Here is a 19,747-nt window from a genome sequence, read left to right as displayed (position 1 = left end):
TGGCTGAACTCGATTGCTCAGTCATGGGAACAGGCTGCCCAGGGACGTGCTGGAGTCACTATCCCTGGAGGTCAAGAGCCGTCTGGATCCGGCGCCGGTGATGTGGTTTAGGGGTTACAGGGGCAGTTCTGGGCGGACGGTTGTACTGGATTGTCTCGAAGGTCTCTTCCAACTTTAATGATTGTATGAAACCAAGCGGACTTGCGGCTGTGCAAACGAGGCACTCGTGGAAGGGCACCCCGATCCCGAAGGCAGCGCAGTGCCCGCCCCGGGTCACGGCCGCGCTCCCTCAGCCGCGGGTCCCTTTCCGGCGCCGCCCCGCCCGGCGCTGCCACATCCTCCGCTGACATCAGCCCGCGCCGCCATATTGAGCCGCCGCCGCCGCCAGCGCGGCTGCCCCGGGACCGGCCCGCTCCCCATGACTGCCCCCGGCCGGGGCGCGTAGGGCGGAGCGGCTCCAGCCCGGCCCGTCCCCTCCCCGAGCCGCCGCCGAGCCCCGCTCTCTCCCCACCACCATGACTTCCCTGACCCAGCGCAGCTCCGGGCTGGTGCAGCGCCGGACCGAGGCCTCCCGCAGCGCCGCCGCCGCCGATAAGGAGCGGGGCGCCGGCGGTGGTCCCGAGGATGAAGGGCGCCGGGACGAGTCCGGTGATGACGAGAAGGGCGATTCCAAGGAAACGCGGCTCACCCTCATGGAGGAGGTGCTGCTGCTGGGCCTCAAGGACCGTGAGGTGCGGCCGGGGGCGCTGGGGGTGCCCGAGGGGACGCCGGCTTTTGGGGGTGCTGTGGGGAAGAGGAGTCTGGTGGTGGGATGGGGTCAAGGGCGCTGCAGAGTGAGTGTGGCTGGGGGCTTGGGGCAGAGGAGATGGGGGACATGATGTGCCTGGAGCAGGCTTGGTGTTTTGGAGGAGGTGGGGAAAAGGTGCACGGATTTTGGGGAGGGGGAGCCCGGCAGAGTTTGTGGCGCTGCCGTTTGGTTGCGGGGTTCACAGAGGGGCTGTCATATGAGTGCACATGAGAGGGAATATGGAGGACACGGGAGGACCTGGATATGGGGACCAGGGCTTCAGGCCAGCCTTGGACTTGAGGGCCTGGGTGAACCTGGCACATTTATCCTCCTTCAACTTATCCGTGCCTCTAATGTGGGAGGGAGATAGCTCTGCTCCTGTGGGTTTTGTCAGTCAGAACTCTGGTGCATACGAGGTCCTCAAGTGCTCTAGGGTGCTGAGCAGCCCTTTTCTACTAAGGCTTTGCAGAGTAATGCATGTTAAAAATATCTTAAAACTGGGGGGAGGGTTATATGAGAGAAATGGGCTGTGAGTAATGAGAAGTGTGTCAAAATGAAGAAGTGGCATTATTATATAATTCTGTATTTTTACTGATTTCATTGCTTAATAGTTTGCCATGATACTGTGAGTAAGTAATTGAGGAAGGTGTACTTCCACCACTGTTGGATTTTTTTTTTTGTTTGAAAAAGGCAGTCAATATAGAAAGCACACACACTGTGGAATGAGAGTTCTATCAGGGAAGCAGTTTAATTTGATGTGGTGTGTGATTAAAGGGTGATACACCCTTATTTTAGATATGAGATACAGTATGGATTTGCTTAAGCGACCAGGTTTTCTTTTTTTTTGGCAAGTAAACTTGCTTTTGTTTTTTAATTTGTGTGACAAGTAAATAATTTAATCCGGTTCACTGATTTGAATGGAAGTCTCTTGAAACTCTTCCTTTTCAGTATGGGAGAGAAGCTGGTAAGTTATATGTTCTTTGACAGGGCATTGCATCTGCAATAAATTTACTGGCTGATAGTGAATAAAGAGTGGTTTTCTTGATTAATGTTCACTTTTTAGCACATATCACAGCACCAAGCCTGTCTGAGTTCAAGCCACGTTTGGACAGTACTCTTGGGCACACAGTGTGACTCTTGGGGATGATGCTGTGCAGGGCCAGGAGTTGGACGCAATGATCCTTGTGGGTCCCTTCCAACCCATTTTATTCTGTAACTCTGTGAGCTTTGTACGTACCTGCTACAGTAGCATTGTGTTTCTCTCTCAGACTGTGTGTTTCAGAGCATATTCTTGTAGTCCCATCATTTCAGGTGGACCTTGCCATGGTGTCCTGATAACCTCCGTAGATAGTGATCTCTCCTTCTACGTGTGAAATTGAAGGCTTGTTGAATTGAATGCATACGAGCATTTTTCTTTCTACATGCCTGAATAGTTGGGGGAAAGTAAGTTAGGAGTGGCAAGAGTGATTGCTGGCAGGATTGGCTTAGGATACCTTATCTTGAAGAAGGTGGTATAGACTGGGTGATCTTTCAGCCTGTTTTTTGACCAGGATTGTGTGCTAAATCTGCCGAATTGGTGGGCATTATGCTGTAAAGATCTCAAGGTAGGGAGCATTGTGTCTGCCAGGAGGAATATGTGGCGCAAGTCTTCGTGGTGCATCAAAGTTAACATTGGGTCTAAAAGTCTGCCTTTGCAATGGTGTGCATCAAAGTTATAAATTACCTGATTTTGGTAAGCACAGGAGTGACATACTTTGAAGGGGATGTCTTATTCTTTTGTAGAGAAAAAGGAACTGAATGGTTACAGTGGCATGGATATCCCTAAGTCCCTTGAGATTTTGCAGTGGAGACGTCAGACACAAAGAATTGTAATTTCAGCTCTAGGGCAGGGGGCTTAAATGCAGGAGCTGTAGCATACCCTCTTTGTGAGCTTTGTTAGACATGAAGCATTGGGATTTAGACTTTGGTTTTGGGCCTGCTTGTGCCCCTGTGTACAGGGTATACAATTTAAACCATTTGTCATGTGTTTTCCTTCCAAAACTGGAAATAAAACTACAGGCTCATTTTCCAATATGAATATTTTTGTTCTCCCTTGTTCTAATGATAAGCAAGCAGAACCAGCTTACTTTACACATCTGGAAATGTTTTTTTACAAAGTCTTTACTTCCAGTAGAACTGATTTACTGTAGCATTTGAGTGAGACTTTCTCAAGAGAGCAAGCAAAGCAGAGCAATATAGAGTCTGTAAAGTGTAATTTTGAAACTATATGAAGTCTAAGGGACAGGCAAAGGCAAGTTTATGAGATACAAGCTTGATTGAAAGTCTGTAAATTTAAAGCTGAGAATATCCTTCCTGTTTATTCCAACAGGAGAAAACAATTTAATGTTTACTTTAAAATTAAAAAAAATACAAGAAGTAGACTGGATTGGCCAAAGAACATATAAATAAAAAATATAAAAACAAGAACTCTGTTTTGGCTGAAGAACATATTTCCCTATAAATAGGAGCTTCCTCAGAACACTCACTGGTACATGCATTGATAACATAGCTTTTAGATTTTTAGGTAATTTTAAACACTAGTGATGTGGCTTAACTTTATATGAATTGTATACAAAATAGCTTACATGTACAGAGCTACTTTTATAATTTCTAAGTGTTCATGGAAGAGTCTTCGCTACTAGGAGACAGTTTTTAGTGATAGGAAGGTATTTAGTGATGCATTGATGAGTTCAGTGTTTCCAGGAGACTGTTAGACACTAATGTGAATCTTGTTTCCAGGGTGGTGTGGTGGTTGTAAACAACCACAGCAAGACTTTTGAGTTGTTGTCTGGTTGCTGCTGCAGTATGGATTCAGTGATGGGAATTTCTGGCAGCTGTAGAACAAACACACCACCCCTCAATCCTATTCCTGACATCTGAACACAATTACCTGTATTTGTACATGCTTCTTGGATGTGGCCTTCTTGTTTGCCAATGTTGCGCCCCCCACCAGTTTAGCCTAATTAAGTTGTACCTAATGTATGTGTTCTGATTGCTCTTTTCCACCAACAGTTCTTTTTCAATCTGTATTTTCTGTGTACACATAACTATTTTTGTATTCCGAAGTCAAGATAGGTTATAAGAGATATGAGCTGAAATATGTGCATGCTTGCATAACATGACAGGTGCGGTGTCCTTGGAGGAGCAGGTAATAAACTGGAAGAAAATACATTACTAAAATTTTTCAGGGAGCCTTCACAACACCTGCATGTATTTGGAAATCCTTCAGAAACATATCTGGAAAAGAGAGTCAGGTTCATCCATTTAAAGCAGAGCAATAGCTATAGGAATGAAAAGCATGCACTGAAGTAAACCAGAGCTGTATTAAGTAAAAAACCAGTATTATGATAGGATGGGTCAAAGCCACAGCAAAAGGGAGTTACAGTCTAGAACTACTGAAGCAAAAGAAGGGAGTAATAAAGATTGGAAGTTATAATATAACTTATTTAAAAATGATAGCTAAGAGGTGAGTACAGGGTAGCTGTTTCATGACAGGTCCTCCCAGTATCTTGTAATTCAGTCTCATAAAAATGGAGAGGTTGTGAGGTGGTCCTGCTATGTAACTTGTTCCACTAATTTCATCCTTGTAGGGTTTCTTCTGGTTGTGGGTTTGGGTTGTCTTTTCTTTCTTCCTCCTTTTTGAAATTTTCTTTTGGTAGTTGTTGGGAATCTATTCAAATATAGCAGTGCACTCAACTGCTTTTATCCTCTGTACAATTGCCACAACTAAACAAATTGAAGCAGAGAGAGAGACCTAGCACCCACCAAGATAAAATATTTATTTGGTCTGTAACTAATTCCTTACTTGCTGAGAGAATACTCATCTAAAGTATGCTGAAAAATACCTGGCTACTGCAGTCTACTGCAACATTAAATATTTCTTAGATTTTTTACCCTTTCTTAGCAGAAGACTAAAATGTCATTTGTGGGAATGAAGTAAAGTTAAATGACTTCATTAGGTACAGAAATTATCTTGGATCTTTGTTACTTATGTTTGGCCTTCAAAAATTTCATTTATTGCTGAAAATTTGGTTTCGCATCATAGCTTTGTATCCAGGTAGGTCACATGAAGGTCTCCAGCTTATGATATTTTTCATTGTATTGAAGTAAGCTTTTAGAGAAGTAGTGTGCCTGCTTCAGATGGGCTATTTTGTATTGACCAGATTAGTATTAAAATGTAGTTTCCTTATTATTCTTACAAATATGAGTGTCTCAATTGGTTTCTGAATTTTATATTTTAATCCTAAAAGTACTTTTGTGAAAGGTGGCATAGGAATTTTGAAAACATTCAAGACGTGGGTGGTGTTTTTCCTGCTCTTAAGGTTTGACTTAGTGAAATGGATACTGTGATGCAGAAGTCTTGAGGATTTGCCTTTGTACGAAATTAACAGGTTTTGAAAAGTCTTCTTTGTATCCTTTTAGTCTTTTTTTGTCTCTTGAAAACACTTTCAGCAAGAGGCTGAATGTCAACTTAGAAGTGCCCAAGTTTTGCTGGAAAATTTCTGAGACAAACAAGTGTAACTCGAAGAGGCGTCCACTGGGAATTCATTCGCATTGCAGTTGAAGAGTGATGTATGAATATGTTGAAACCTGGACAAAGACATGCTTTTTCTCAAATGTTCAGGGCCTAATAACAACAAAGTGTGTAATGTCTGTGGTGAAAAATTCTTCCTTTCATAGGTGCCTACTTTTTGGTCTTTTTTATTTTTGTATTTCATGTCTATAGATAAATGACAGACTAGGAGAAGAAGATAGGAGGTGTGGGAGGAGGAGTACCCCAATTCTTTTTGCTACAAGATGAGTAAGGTGCCTCTTTACCATGCTGCTGAGTAAATCCTGCTTTTAGGCTCTTTTGAGGATATGCTGATTTTGAATCATTTGCATGCAGTTGGTGTGGTTATCCCTGCTTTCATAGCATGGTTAATCTGTAATTGATACTATTTTTCTGTGGATAACTTTGAGTGTGGAAAGTCCCTTTTTTATGACAAGGTGTCTGGTGTAGGGCAAAGACAAAAACATCGTCTGGGCATTTTTGGTAGTGCTTTCCAGTTAAGTGCTCTCAAACAGAGCTTTAACTTAAGCACTCTTAAAAACACGCCATAACTATTCTTCCTCTCCCTTTAGCAAGCTGCTTTTATTAAACATTTTGAATAAAATGTATCTGTAAGAAAATTTTGCTCTTTACTGCTAGAAGATAAATAATCATGAAACTGAAAATAATATTTTATATTAAAGAAGTAGTGGTTTTTTTTCAGGTATTCTTTAATCCTAATGTAGCTAAAATCTAGTGCTATATAAGTAGCATTTATTTAATTTAGTCAAGGTCCATGTAATGGACTTCTTTGCAAGGATAAATTGACCAGACTAAGTATTGTAGATAGTATATTTAAGAATTACTTTCTTACAGATCAAATAATTACTACAGCACATAGTCATCTCTGTGTTGCATTACTGGAAAGAGGGGAAACTAGTCTGGAGTAAATATGCTTGGTTTCCTCTGAACAACATTTTCAGTCCATTCTTTAATAAGTTTTAGCAAAAGAAGAGAAGAATTAGTTAACTAGCCGTGTGCCACTTTTAACTGTTTGGGTTTTTTTCTGGCTTGCAAACAGGTCTTAGATCAATTTCAGTAACTTGCTTTCTCTCAGAAATATTGATAAAATGTTACTGCAGAATGATTTCACATGCGCTTTTCAGACATAAGAATTATGAGATTGCACATAAAATAGTTCTCAACTGCTCTCTTCCTCCAAGTACACTGTGTGTAAGCCTGGATGAGTAGAAGCACAAGTGAGTAGCAGCACAAAATCACTGTGCTGTTGTTGGTCTGAGGGTGAACCAGCATTGTGCATGCCAAGGCTTTCCCACCTCCCCCAGTAAAACCTGTACCAAACTACCACGTTTCACTTTTTTTTTTTCTTTTTTCTTCCCATGTTTGTGGTGGACTGTTAAGATAATACACTCTACAAGCAAGGTCTTTATAAAGGGAGAGGTGTTATTTTCAAAGCTCTTTTTATTTGTGGATGTTACAGGATTTATTCATCGCACTGGGAAATTAGTTGTCAGGCTTTTTGCATATCTTTCTGTTGCTGATACTCTTTTAAGCACTTGTAAGCTGCTTTTTGCCACATACTTTCTAGTCATCTGCCTTTAAGGTCTTACTAAATAGCATAATGTAGTTGTGTTATTTAGAGTCCTTAGCTGCCAGACTGTCTTTTGTACATGGTTTATACTGGGAGGTTTGTGTTTAGCTTGTCATTCTTGTACAGCACAGCACATTGCACTTCCATTTTTTTTGTTTCAATAGACCTTGATTTTACTGTGGCACTTCCACACTGGGCAGTCTCTACCGCGAGAGAAGCGTTCTGTATGTATTATGTTGTCATTTCAGTATTCTATCTTCTGCAGTGCACAGTGACCAGGCAAATATATGACACCCATTGTGTAGCTTGAGGTAAATGTCAGGTGGATATTCTGTCAGTATGAATCACTCAGGGAAGGCCAACTGCAACTACTCTGCTTGAGCTGGATATTTAAATGGAACTCCTGCTTTAGCAGCTTCTGCAAACTGTGCCTGAGACTCTCAGTATATGTTAAATGCTAAATGGAGGAACTTGTTCCTTTCAGTGTGAGAACAGTGCAGTGGGTGTACTTTTTATTTAACCTCATAACAAAGATGTTGACATGGCATTATTATGAGTTACTCTGTTTCTTGAAGATTGCTTGCACCTGGACAAGTGAAACAAGTGAGGAACTAGAAGCTTGTTCTGAAAAGAACTGAAAGGAAGATGGATGATATTTAGACTAAGAATAGCAGAATCTCTCTCCATTATGTACATGCTTTTTTAAAGACCCAAACACAACCCTAGAATTCCATCCACATTAATGACCAGGTGCATATTAATAAAAATTAAGCATTGTGCACCTCTGTAGTTTGAAACAATACAGTGTTTCACACAGTGTTTTTAAATGTGGCTGCTGTAAAATAAGAGGTAGAAGAGAGGGAAAGTGTAGATAGTTTATTTGGGTGCAGATACACTCTATTTATAAACCTGGAGGACAGAATTAAAATTTTAATAAATGTGGCCTGCTTAGTCAAAGTTAGTGAAACCTCCACCTCTTATTTAGTTGGCCTGTAAAGGGCCTGCTTCGTCTGTATCAGAAAGAACACTAGATGCAGGTTTTTCCTTTGTTTTTAAGAGAAGTGTACTGGACCTGTCTGTGGTAGAGTTTATTTTCATCATAGCAGTCAATATGGTGCCATGGTTTTTGTTTTTGACCAAAACAATGTTGCTAACAGAAAACAGCAGTGATAATACACAGCCTGTGCTTTCTGTTGCTGAGCAGTGTTTGCACAGCATCAAGCCCACCTCTGTTTCTCGCTCTACCCAGCCCTTCAGTGGGGGGATGCAAGAGGCTGGGAGGGGGCACAGCCAGGACAGCAGACCCCAGCTGACCAGAGGGGTACCTCAGGCTGTGCAGTGCCATGGTCAGCAATAAAAAGAGAGTGGAGAGAGCGGGGTGGTGGGTGGTCATAGCCAAGGGACCACCTGGGCATCAGTCCGCTTGTGGTAGGTAGTAAGCATTTGGCATCACTTACTTTTGTTTTTTCACTTAAGGTCTTCCTTTCCTCTCCCCCCATGCCAAAGTGTCTGAGGTTTTTTTATGGGAGTTTTATGGGACTTAGCTGCCTCCCAGGCTCAGCCCAGCACTAGGGGACACTAAATTCTAATGAAACGTTTCTTTCATATAAATGTTAGATTTTATGTTCAGTGACAATAGGAGGTTGAGTAGAAATCAGTTTGTTGAAATCAAAGGTTATTGAACAAACTAATTATGTCTTAATTTTGCACCAATATGGAAGAACAGAGATTGGACACTGATGGAAGATGGCTTTGCAAGAGTCATGCAAATATTTGAAGTCATTATCTACGTGTGTATACAGTTAATCATGAAGAAAGTTAGGCTTCTAAGTTTGTCTTTTCATTTCTAAATGAGCAGTCAGACTCTTAAATGTTCATTTAATCAGAGGTCTCATAAGGGTTCAGCAGTGTGTGCTAGTTGCCTCCTTTTCAGAAAATCTATGGTTTTTTATTATCTCCATTTTAATGAGAGATATGCCTGTGTAACGTGTGTGTGTATGGGCTTGAAAACATGGCAGTAACATCTGGCTTTAGTTCTTCCAGTACCTGACAGCAGCTGCTGTGTGTTACTTATTCCTAAATGCAGTGGCAGGTTAATCAAATACCTGACAAGTTACTTGTCAAGAGTACTGTGCTTTGTAGAATATGTAAGCATGCTTTCCTAAAGTATTTCCATGTTTGACTGTCAGAACATTTCAGAGATTTCCCCCACTAACTTATCTATTTATAACTAGAGTACAATTTATGTTCCAGTAAATGGCTAATGATTTCATTTGCATTAAAAGAGGTAATCAAGAGGGACTGGAGTAAAACATCAAAGTCCTTGCCTTGTAGTATTCTAGTAATAAACACTCCTGCACTCTGACTTGAGTTTTTCTTCTTAATTTTCAAAAGTTTCATAGGTTAGAATGTACCATTAGATGTTCTTGCAAGTTTCTGGGTTGAGAAGGTGGTGGCTTACTTGAAAGGTCAGATTTGCAGGAAAGAGCTCTGTAGTATAGGCTGAAAAAGACCTAATATAATGTGAAGAGGAATCCAGTTTATTTAAATTGCACATGATTGAAGTTTGAATATTTTTCATTTGACACATGAGAAAATCCAGAGTATTCCTATAACAGTGTCTTACTTGAATATTTTTTTAGTATTTACACATTTTGGGCATCTTGTTTTTATCTTTTTAGTTTTATTACTGTGTTTCCTGATGGCACCAACTTGAGAGGAGCTGTTGACCCCTTGAAGTCATAGAGGCCCAGCAGAGAGACCTTGACAAATCAGAGGGTTTGATACCACCAGCTGCGTGAAGTTTAACAAGGGCAAGTGCCAGATTCTGCAGCTGGGATGGGGCAACCCCAGATGTGGGGAGGAGTGAGATTCTGGAGATGCCTCAGGCACATGGCAGGATTGTTTGGGGTGTCCTGTGCAGGGCCAGGAGTTGGGCTTGATGATCTTAATGATTCCCTTCCACCTAAGGTTATGGATACAGGATATGATAGATTATGATGCTGTGATTTCTGAGGGATGACTGGTAAAAGGGATGAATGTCTCCTAAAATTATTTGTTTTCAGAATGCCTTCAAAATGTTTTTTTTCCAGCTATTTCTTTTACTGTGTCTGAAATTCCTTTGTTACCCATTTTAGAGATATCTGAAAAATGAAACTCACACTTTTGGTAATTTAATCTGTTGTTTGTCTATATAATACATAGAAAATAGCCCTCTCTGAATGCACCCATATCAAATGAATCTGGGTCATGTATTTAACCAAATGTTTTAAAACAGGTTTGTCTGTAGAAACAATGAAAATCAATATATGATAGACAGTAGGTGTGAAAACCATTTAGTAAGGAAAATGGAGGGTTAGTCTTAGAATTTGCTAATAATTAAGAATTTTATTGAAACATATTGTTGTCTGAACCAAAATTCAGTTTTGTGTTTCAGGATTGCTTAGTGTCTTGGAATCTAAGCAGGGGGAAAGAAATGAATCTGTTCTCAGCTTAACTATCATTCTTGCATTCCAGAATCATTTTGTGCAGGGTGTTTTTTGTCTGTCTTGTTTGATAAGTCCATTGATGGGGGAAAAGATTGAAGCTATTATTGAAGAGTTGTTCAAGCAAGACACCCTAACCCTGAACATTTTATTTTTTTTTGGTCTAAGGCCACACAGTTCTTTGCCAAAAGAAGTTAATTTGGAACTTGCAAAAGAATGCTGCCAGAGAAGCTGGACTTGGTTTTCTGTTTAAATCTGTCTGCCATTGTACCGTAGTGTCATGGAGTATGAGATTTTCTTAGAGATAATAAGTTGATAGCTTTTAAGAGCTAATAAACTGAAATATGTATTTTGAATGTATGTTAGAAAGTAAGAAATGCTGGGTCATTAAAGCATATACATAATTTGACAGTGTCAACTTGTATTGTTTGAGACTTATTGCCTGCTGCAGCTTCTGTGCTGTGATTACATTCAGGTTGATATAAATTACAGTAATCTGCATTGGAAAGAAAAGAACATATCTTTTTGGTTCCCTGAAGATGAAAATGGATCAGTTCATGTAAGGTACCTGTGGTGAGAGCAGTCTTCCTTTACCTTGAGAATTAAATTTTGGACATTCCAGCCTATGTTCAATGAATGTTGCAATAGTTTTTCCTTTTCCTCATCTTCTGTAATTGTTTTCCGTTTTGCATTTTCCCCACATTCCAATAAATATGTTTAGTTAGGCTGGCAGAAAGACTTTTAATTGGTTCTTGCTGGACTTTGAGGTGCTTTATATGTTTATTCCATCTAAGGCTCCTGAAGTTAAGTCAGAGGTTCACAGAGGTCCGTATAAGGACATTAGCTGAGGTGGAGCAAATGGTGGCTGGCTGCAGAAGAGGAGTTCTAGCATTGACCAGCATTTCTGTTTGTCATTGGAAACTTGGAAAGGTTTGTAGATCTTTTTGAATTTTGTGTTCTTGCATTCCAAGACCAGTTTGCCTCTATTAGGCTGTGAAGCTTGTTGTAACAGCATGCTGGAAGGAAAGACTTCCTTTTTTTTTGTTTGCTTTTTTAAAAGGGTTCCTTATTTCTAAGGGATAATCTAAAATTTATGTAATTGAAGTTTTTGACTGAAAAAGTCAGGTGTCAGATTTGTTGGACAAATACTTTACGAAACACACTCAGTATTAAGTTAAGCATCTATAGCATCAGTCTTGTTGACTCTGGCACCATTCAAGAGATGCAAAACTGTATCAGTTGTTCCTTATAGAGTGATGACATTCCTAAATAAATTACTGACTTTTAACAGCTTTTCATATCTAAAGAATCCATAAACTTATTGCTGTTTCTTTGCCCAGTAACTCAGTTACTGACTTTGATTTGCCTAAGATTTCTGCCTGTATTTGTGTTATCACAAAGAAGAGGTTTGCTTACCTGCAGCAGTGTCAGACCATTTATGTTTCTGCAATCAGCAGTTCCAGTCAGCAGTTTCACCTTCGCCTAGAAAGGATAGGAACAGAATCATGTACAGGTGTTAGAAGACATACTGTTCTTTGTCCTCTCCTAGTGCTGTCAGATGGTATCTCCATTTAATACAAGAGGACAAAGTGTTTCTGTTATAGAAGAATGCTGGTGATAGATGCATTTGGAATGCTTAAAATTAGGCTTTTGGGTCACCAGAATGAATTTGTAATAAACAAAGTACTGTCGTTAGCCTTTCTCTCTATGTGCTGCTTATATTTTGTACTTTGCATTATGTGGATTTGGGAGCAGCTCTAAGGAGATGTGTTGTAGAAGTTCTTCAGGAGGTGTAAGTGCTTTTGAAAATCCAAAGTAATATTAGTAGTTGTTGAGAGACTACATAAGGGAAACGGTGTATTAAGATGGTTGTCTTTTTTGAGACTATGATAGCCCAATGTCTTCCACTTCACTTGTACTCTTCATTAAAAATCAAAATACTTTTAGGCAGTGTTTGTTTCATAACCAATCATAGCTGTGAAGCAGATTGAAATTGTAAAGTTGCTTGTGACCAATTCTTATATTGGAGATAGGATGTAGGGGGAAGAAAGCAGACATCTCAGACGTGAAAATTGTTGAAGACCAAAGTTCCAAATAACTCTTTACCTGCTGCAGACCACCTGGACAGTGTATTATGTTAATCCTTTCCCTTCTTTTCTCCCCAGCTGTCTTTCTGTCATCACAAAACTACTAGTTGAGGGAGGAACTTGTTGACTAAAAAAGTGACAATTCTGTCACAATTGTGATTAAGTCCTTTATGAAATACAACTTGCCACAGTTGTACTTCAAGATAAATTTTCTTTGCTTGTCTTTTGCAGTAGGTTTCAAGTGGGTGACAGATGATGATTTTATTATTATTATTATTATTATTATGTTCTCTCTGTGCTTTGTGTTGGTTAATAATAGTCTAGTAGGTGCCTCTGAAAGAACTTCCTCTTTCTTCAGAGAACCAGAAAGGGATGCTATTGCTGCCTTGTCAGATTTAAATAATATAACTTCCAATTTATGATCATCAGGGTAGTCATTGCTGAAGTCCAAAATGGGGAGCTGCTTTATGTCTTTTCTGAGCACATTTTGGTCATGAGTGGCTTCAGCACAGGTATCCCAATAATATACAATTTTTTTTCCTCTGTTCTTTGTCCCAAAGACTAAGTTCTAGCTGAAACTATTCAGGTTATAAAAACTATTCAGGGTTTGAATGCAGTTTATCTATTGAAGTGTGGGTTGTTACGGAAGGGGATGCTGTTACATTTTGCTGTCTGTCCCAACCACATTCTTTCCCTTCTCCACTGTCTCTGAAATTTGCTCACCTGCATGGTGAATCAGGTGACGAAAATGTCACTTAGCTCTCAGAAGGACCACTTGCTCATCTGGCTGGCTACACAAATGCTGCTGTGGGCTCAGGTGAGAGAACAGCATGGAGCGTGCGTCCATGGAGTGAAGAACTGATTTGTCTTCAGCAGCAGTTCAGGCTTTGGACTGCTTCCTTGGTTTAGTTCTCAAATAGCTAAAAATGAAGGTATGGCGAAGGATGTACCTTCTCCAGTTACATGCAAGGTTTTGTGCAAGGCTAAAATGAGATGTGATGGCATTGATTTTAAAGGTCAGTAAAACCGAAATTAATCTCTCCAAGGTAAAAAGTAGTGATTCACAAGGGTTGCTTGTGCTGGGAAAGTAATTGAACTCTGGGGTATCATTTTGTTCTGTTTCTTTTCCTACTGTTTTTCCCCTGGTGTTTCTCCCTGCCACTCTTAGTACCTCTAAGAAAAGAAATTTGACTATACATATACATATATACATATATATATATATATATATATATATATATATATATGAAATATTAATCTTTCTCAGAATTAACTACACACAGTGAGCATGCAGGTACATTTTTCTTCCATGACACTGCTGTATAAATGCTAGATGTAAGTAGACTCTTTGCTAATTGTGGTATTCAAAATGAAAAGCAGCTCATATAAAATTTATACCAGCAGATGACTCAATTTACCTTTTCTAGTCCTACAGGTAATCTGAACTGACTTTGAAAAGTTTTTTTTTCCAAGTTCCACATTCACTTTAGTTAGTCCATCTCAGGCTTAGATTTCTTGACAACTGTTTCCTCATATGCTCATCTGAATGGTAGAACTGAACATTGTGGTTTTATCTGTCCCCAAACTATATATTTATTATTCTGGCATGTGCATTTGGCAAGAGCCTCTAATTGGACCTGAAGGTAATTTTCCAGTGTGTTTGTCATCTGTGATTTGTGAGAATATAAAAATAGTCTGCTGCATTCTGGAAAGAATAGATAGCAAGGAAGAAGCACCTGTTTAGGAAAGCTCAACACTTGTTTGTACATAAACAAACCCACAGTTTTGTGTCTCAGAGATTTTACGTTGCTACCCCCAACAGAGTGTTTGAGTGCCATCTATGCAGAAGTAAGGAAAGTAACAGCAAACTCCAGCAAGTTTGGGAAGTCTGATTTTTATTTTTTATCATCTAGGTAGAGCTTTTTGCAATTTTTTTGACTGAAATACTATTCTAATAGAGAACAGGGTACCTGTAAATTCAGAATTTACTGTTTACTAATGTGAAAGCTTTCTTTAACCTGGATTGCGCCTCCCAGCTGAGAAACCCAGAATCTAAGGATTTGATGTCTTCTGACAAGACTCTAAAGTGTAGTACCTCAGAGCTGGGACTCCCAAACTCCTCAGGAGTTGTAGTTGTTCACTTCTGCTTTCTGTTAGTTGGCCAGCTTCCCTTCTGACTGAGCTGCCATGTCTGGAAAGAGTTTAATCAATATTTTGTTTTGTCTATACATGAAGTTTCAGAAATTGCATTGTTTACCAAATTTCAAAGTCTTTTTGTTTGAGTCTTTTGTAATAGAAAAACTTGGAATTTCCTGAGAACAGAAATTCAAGGGTTTGGGTAGCTGTAGTGATGTTTCTCCTTTAGAAGGTTCCCTTTGATTGTTTGGTTTATTTTAGTTGTTTATTATAGATGTTTTAGTTCTGTATTTTCGTAGCGGGTACTGGCTGAGGGTTTAAGGAGTACTATTAAGTTTGAATTTAAAATGAAAAGGCTTTTAGTAAGAGAAGTATAGACTGGGTGGTATTATGTGCATTATCCCAGAGAAACTTCTGTTGTGGTTCCTCATAAATGTAAATTGAGTCTGAGTCAGGGCCAAAACTTTGACCTAGCACTGACCTGTGATAATAAATATGAGGCTGTGTGGATCTGAGGAAGGGCCTGAGGGACCTGTTAAGTTAAAATAAAGATATACTTTATGTTTTTGGAGAGTAGGCGTTAGTAACCCACAATTTACCTTCACATACTGTTACATGACTTTATGATGCTTTTTTAAAAGCTGCTGATTTCCAGTTGCAATGGCTCTGTGATCTGCAAAGTAGTCTGCAATAGCTTGAGACTCTTTGGATTAGAATGCATTGGCAGCTGCAGTCTGTGTTCTGTAAACAGCTGCCCTTAACCACATGAGTTAAACACATCATATTTATTTATATTACCATGTGTGTATTTTGAAGCCTCAGAGTTGTAATTCTGCAAGCATTTTGCTCTCCTTCTCTTGAATCTGAGGTATTTTCATGGATTTTTTACTGTGCCCTCCTCCTTTCTTGTCTGTGCCAGGTATGGTAGAACTGCTATTCACCTATTCCGAGTTATCTGAAGAAGTGGAGAAAGAATATATATTTCTGTAGTGGGAAGAGATTTTTAACAACTCCGATAAATAAAACAAAGCATTCTTGAGTAAAAGATTACCCCGTCCTTTCTGAGTCTTTTGTTCTATGTTTTATTAAGAAGGTTTTCCTTTTTTTTTTTTTTTTTTAACTTTATACTACATTAGGGAGTACTTCTCCATAAACGTGAGATGACATCTACAGCTTAATTGCATTTTTTGCACTGTTACTGCTGGATTACTTAAAATTGCACTTGGGAGACAGAAAATAGTGATGTTGATTCAGTGGGGTCTTTCTGTTTTGGTTTTAGTTTTTTAGTTATTTTTTGTTTGTTTGTTTGTTTCAAATAGAGCTAGTGTGACAGTAGCCTGGAAGCTGTGAGAGTTGTTGATCTGTGAAGGTTGGCTGTTTTGTGCTTAAGTGAAATGATTTTGAAGTTTTGTGCAAGTCTTAAAGCAGCCTTAATTGTGTAGAAATCACTAACATGGCACCAAGTATCTTGAGACACATCTGATCATTTTTTGTCTTCTCACTCTGATTTTTTTACATACTTATGAAATTATGGTGGTCATGGTTGCAGTGCCCTGTTGGATCACAGATAAAGTGTTAGCAATCTTCTTTAAAGAAAAGAAAAATTACAAACAACCTTATGAATTTTAAAATCTCTTGGGTAACAGTGTCTCTAAAGAGACTAAGTAGAAGCCGGAAGTGGAAAGTAAGGTAGTTTTGGGAACTGGCCTCTGTTATACAATGGACTGTTTAATAGTTGGCAGTTTCAAGTGATTAATGAATAATTAAACAGGAATACCTGTGTGAGCTAGAAGTGGGTAGAAGGCAAGTGAATAGGAGAAAGTGAATAAATGCCAAAGGAGCTGGTGGGAAAGAAATGGCCTAATGAACATGGATTTTAAATAACTTATTCTTAAAGTGGAAAGAGGATCTTAGTCTCAGCTCTGTGCTTTGCCATATCTGGGTGGAAAGCTGAACTTTCAAAGTTAATATGGAAACAAGTATTTGGTGTAAACTTTATTCTAATTTCAATTTTTGCTTGTCTAGCAAAACTAGGTTTTAGCTGAAAGTTTCTAGGTCAGGTCTGACGAAAAATGCTTTTGTTCTGTGTTTGTGTAAATAAACATGACAGTTGTAAACAGTTTTTTGATCTTTTGAGTCATTGTAGATTTAAAATTTTGTCTTGCAAGCTATTCATAGCTTAAAGTGCTATTCTAGTGTGATTGCTGTCAGATAAAAATAATCTCCTGCTTTGTAAGTCTTACCCCCCGCTGCTTAGCAACTTTAATGAATTAAGTATTTCTTTGAGTTAGAGAGTTTGTAAAGCTGTAAGACTTGCAGGAAGAGGGATGAAGTAAAAATACTTGGTATTGTATTTATGAGAAAACGAATGCTGTTTAAGAGCATTAAATAGTAGAATGAGTTGCATTTCTGCATAGTGGTGTTTGATCTTCAGTCAAGTGTTTTGAGACTGCTAGGAATTGGAAAAAATGAACAGTTTTATAAACCATGTCCCTGTCTTGTTCTGTGTGCTGTAATGAGCAGTGGACAGGTTACATTCTCAGGGAGAGGCGGGATCAGGATGACAATTTCCCCAGTGAACATTGACTTCATCCTGGTCTATGTGTGGTTTACAGATTGGTTGCTGTCTGTCAAACTTCATTATTGATCTTGTTTTTTAAAGAAGTTTTTAAATTTTTTTTAAAACTTCTGCCTTCCTGTTAAAGCAGTTGAGTGGAAAACCAGAAAAGAAATTGGCTACTGACTACTAACCTGTGAGCTAAGTTGGTTTATCATCTTTTACCCCTTGTTTCCTTACAAATAGTGCATTATTCTATTTTGCCATTCCACCTCCCCATAAATTATTAATCTCCACCCCTTTGTTTCTTTTTTGAGCATCTTTTCTAGTTACACTATATACCAGTTAAAGTAGGTGTCAAGAGGGTGTTTGAAATATCAAAGATAAATGTTTCCCATTCATTTCTAGTTACTCCAGGAAGACTGAGTTAATTTAAAGGATGATTTAGTTAGACTGTTGTGTGCTGAACTGATATTCTGTGAAAGTTCCTTCGATTGTCTGGTATCTTTGCATTAGGTGTCAAAACCAACCCATTCATCTACCAGAAAGATCTGGAAAGATCAGTTTAATGGATTGAAAAGAATCCCTTTCCTGACTCTGTTAATAGGTGTACAGTTTCTGTGTGTGGAAATACAATGTTCCTTCTCTAGAGGATCACCTGTGAGCTGAGTCTGGGGGGCAGAAGGAAAATAAGAAGTTGGTGACAACAGGATCCGTTCTCATGGCTTCACTGTCATCTACCCCACCAAAACAAGCAGCTCCATTTATGAAGGATGTAATCTTTTTCAACTGGCTTTCAGGATTATTTGGTTAAAAATTTTTGGGTGGTTGTGCAGTCTCCATCCTTGGAAGCTTTTGAGACATGCTTGAATAGAGCCCTGAGCAACTTGACCTGACTTCATAACTGAACCTGCTTGCAGCAGGAGGTTGGACTAGAGACTCATGTAGTCATTTTTGACCTGACTTATCTCATGAGCGAGCCTGCATTTCTCTGCAACCCTCAGCCTATGGCCATCCGTGTAACTACTGGAATAGAGGAGTTTACATCTGGTAATTGGTGCTGGGAGTGGTGTAGTTAAAGTCACTTCGTTGAGAAATAGTAATTTTAAAAATAAATTCAGTTTCATTGCTAAAAAAAGGAAACAAGCATCCACACTTTAATTGTTTACATAGTAATCTGAAACTTCCTATGAATATAAAGAAGTGTAAATTTATTGTAATTGTGGGTTTGTGCTGTAGATTTTTAGTTTGCATATGTATTGTCTGACTTCAAAAATTATTATGTAAAGAGCCTGACTGGAAATAGAATGTAGGAGTCATATCTCTTCCCGCTCAAGCAAATACTGCACTTTATCATGTGTGTTATTTGGCAAAAAATGTCTGGTGCCAAACAAAATCTTAATTGCAGAATGGCATTATAGAAGTAGCTGATACCTGCAAAGTATCAGCTCTAGAGTAGAAGGCTGATTAGATAACTTCTCAAATGCCTTTACAAACTCATATTTATGGTGTTTTAAATAAATATATGGGACCTATTTCGGTAATTACCTTAGAGATTCGGGGCTTTTGTAGACTTTTCATAAGTATTGGTCATCTGTATAATACAGCTCTTGAAAATAGCTGAGTGCAAAATTGAAACAAGTATTCTCACATTCATGGAAAGCCGTAATTTATGTAATTAGTTAGGGACTGGTTTGTAAATTTAGTGGACTTAAAATATATGCCCCTTATATCTTTATATGTTGGCAGCTTTCATCTGCAAAAATAATAAAATTGGCTTGTTCTTATTTTAAGCTAGTCTTGGTTCTTGGTTCTGACAATTTTATGAAAAGCAGAACATTCTTCTGCTCTTCCCCCACCTTGTCTTGTGTACAGCATCTTTCTGTAAAGTATCCCAAAGTTGGTATTTCCAGAAGTGCTTCACTAGAGGACTTTGGGAAGATCTTTATGAATCATATCAAACATTTCTCAGAACATTTCTCAATGATTTTACTTTTGTCTTAGATACTCAAATATGAAAAATATTCAAGAACATTGTCGGCTACTCCATATAAAATAATTATTTTTGTAATTTTTTTTTTTATAATAGTTGTTGAACAATGGAGTACAAAAGTCAATAGTTGTTTCTAGATACTGATGAGAAAATGTATTGGGTCAAGTGGTCTGTTCTACCATTTAAGTAGACAGCTGTCAATGCAGAAGTATAGAGAAATCACAGTAGGTGAGGTGTGCTTAGTGGAATAAATGTGGTTTGCAGTTTTGCAGTTTGTATAAGAACTATGCTTCAAGCTGTAAAAGCACATATTTTCAAGGGATTTAAATGACAAAGTAGTAGCTGTTATAAATATTTATTTGAAAGCTTTTTTCTTTTAGTTTATTATGTTCAAGCCAAAATAATTTGTACTGTGATTTGTGTTGATTGCCATGTTTGTGTTTTCCAGTATACTCCATAGTTATATCCACTTTTAGTTTATTATTGCTTTCTCAGTGCTACATTGTTTATGCATGTAAAA

At 38.8% G+C, this 19,747-nt stretch overlaps 1 protein-coding gene across 1 annotated transcript in view; it reads left to right on the top strand.

Annotated features, from left to right (window-relative positions):
• The first annotated feature begins 372 nt into the window (after positions 1-372).
• The window catches only part of GOLPH3 (golgi phosphoprotein 3), a 31,013-nt gene continuing 11,638 nt past the window's right edge, over positions 373-19,747 (top strand). Inside the window, exon 1 of the mRNA XM_036403282.2 lies at positions 373-731. Within this exon, the coding sequence (XP_036259175.1) occupies positions 516-731 (216 nt within the window). The 5' untranslated portion in view covers positions 373-515. The remainder of the gene's footprint in view (positions 732-19,747) is intronic.

The sequence above is a fragment of the Molothrus ater genome, chromosome Z (assembly GCF_012460135.2).
Source record: "Molothrus ater isolate BHLD 08-10-18 breed brown headed cowbird chromosome Z, BPBGC_Mater_1.1, whole genome shotgun sequence".
NCBI lineage: Eukaryota > Metazoa > Chordata > Aves > Passeriformes > Icteridae > Molothrus > Molothrus ater.
Note: the sequence above shows the minus strand (reverse complement) of the source record. Positions and strands in the feature narration are given on the sequence as shown.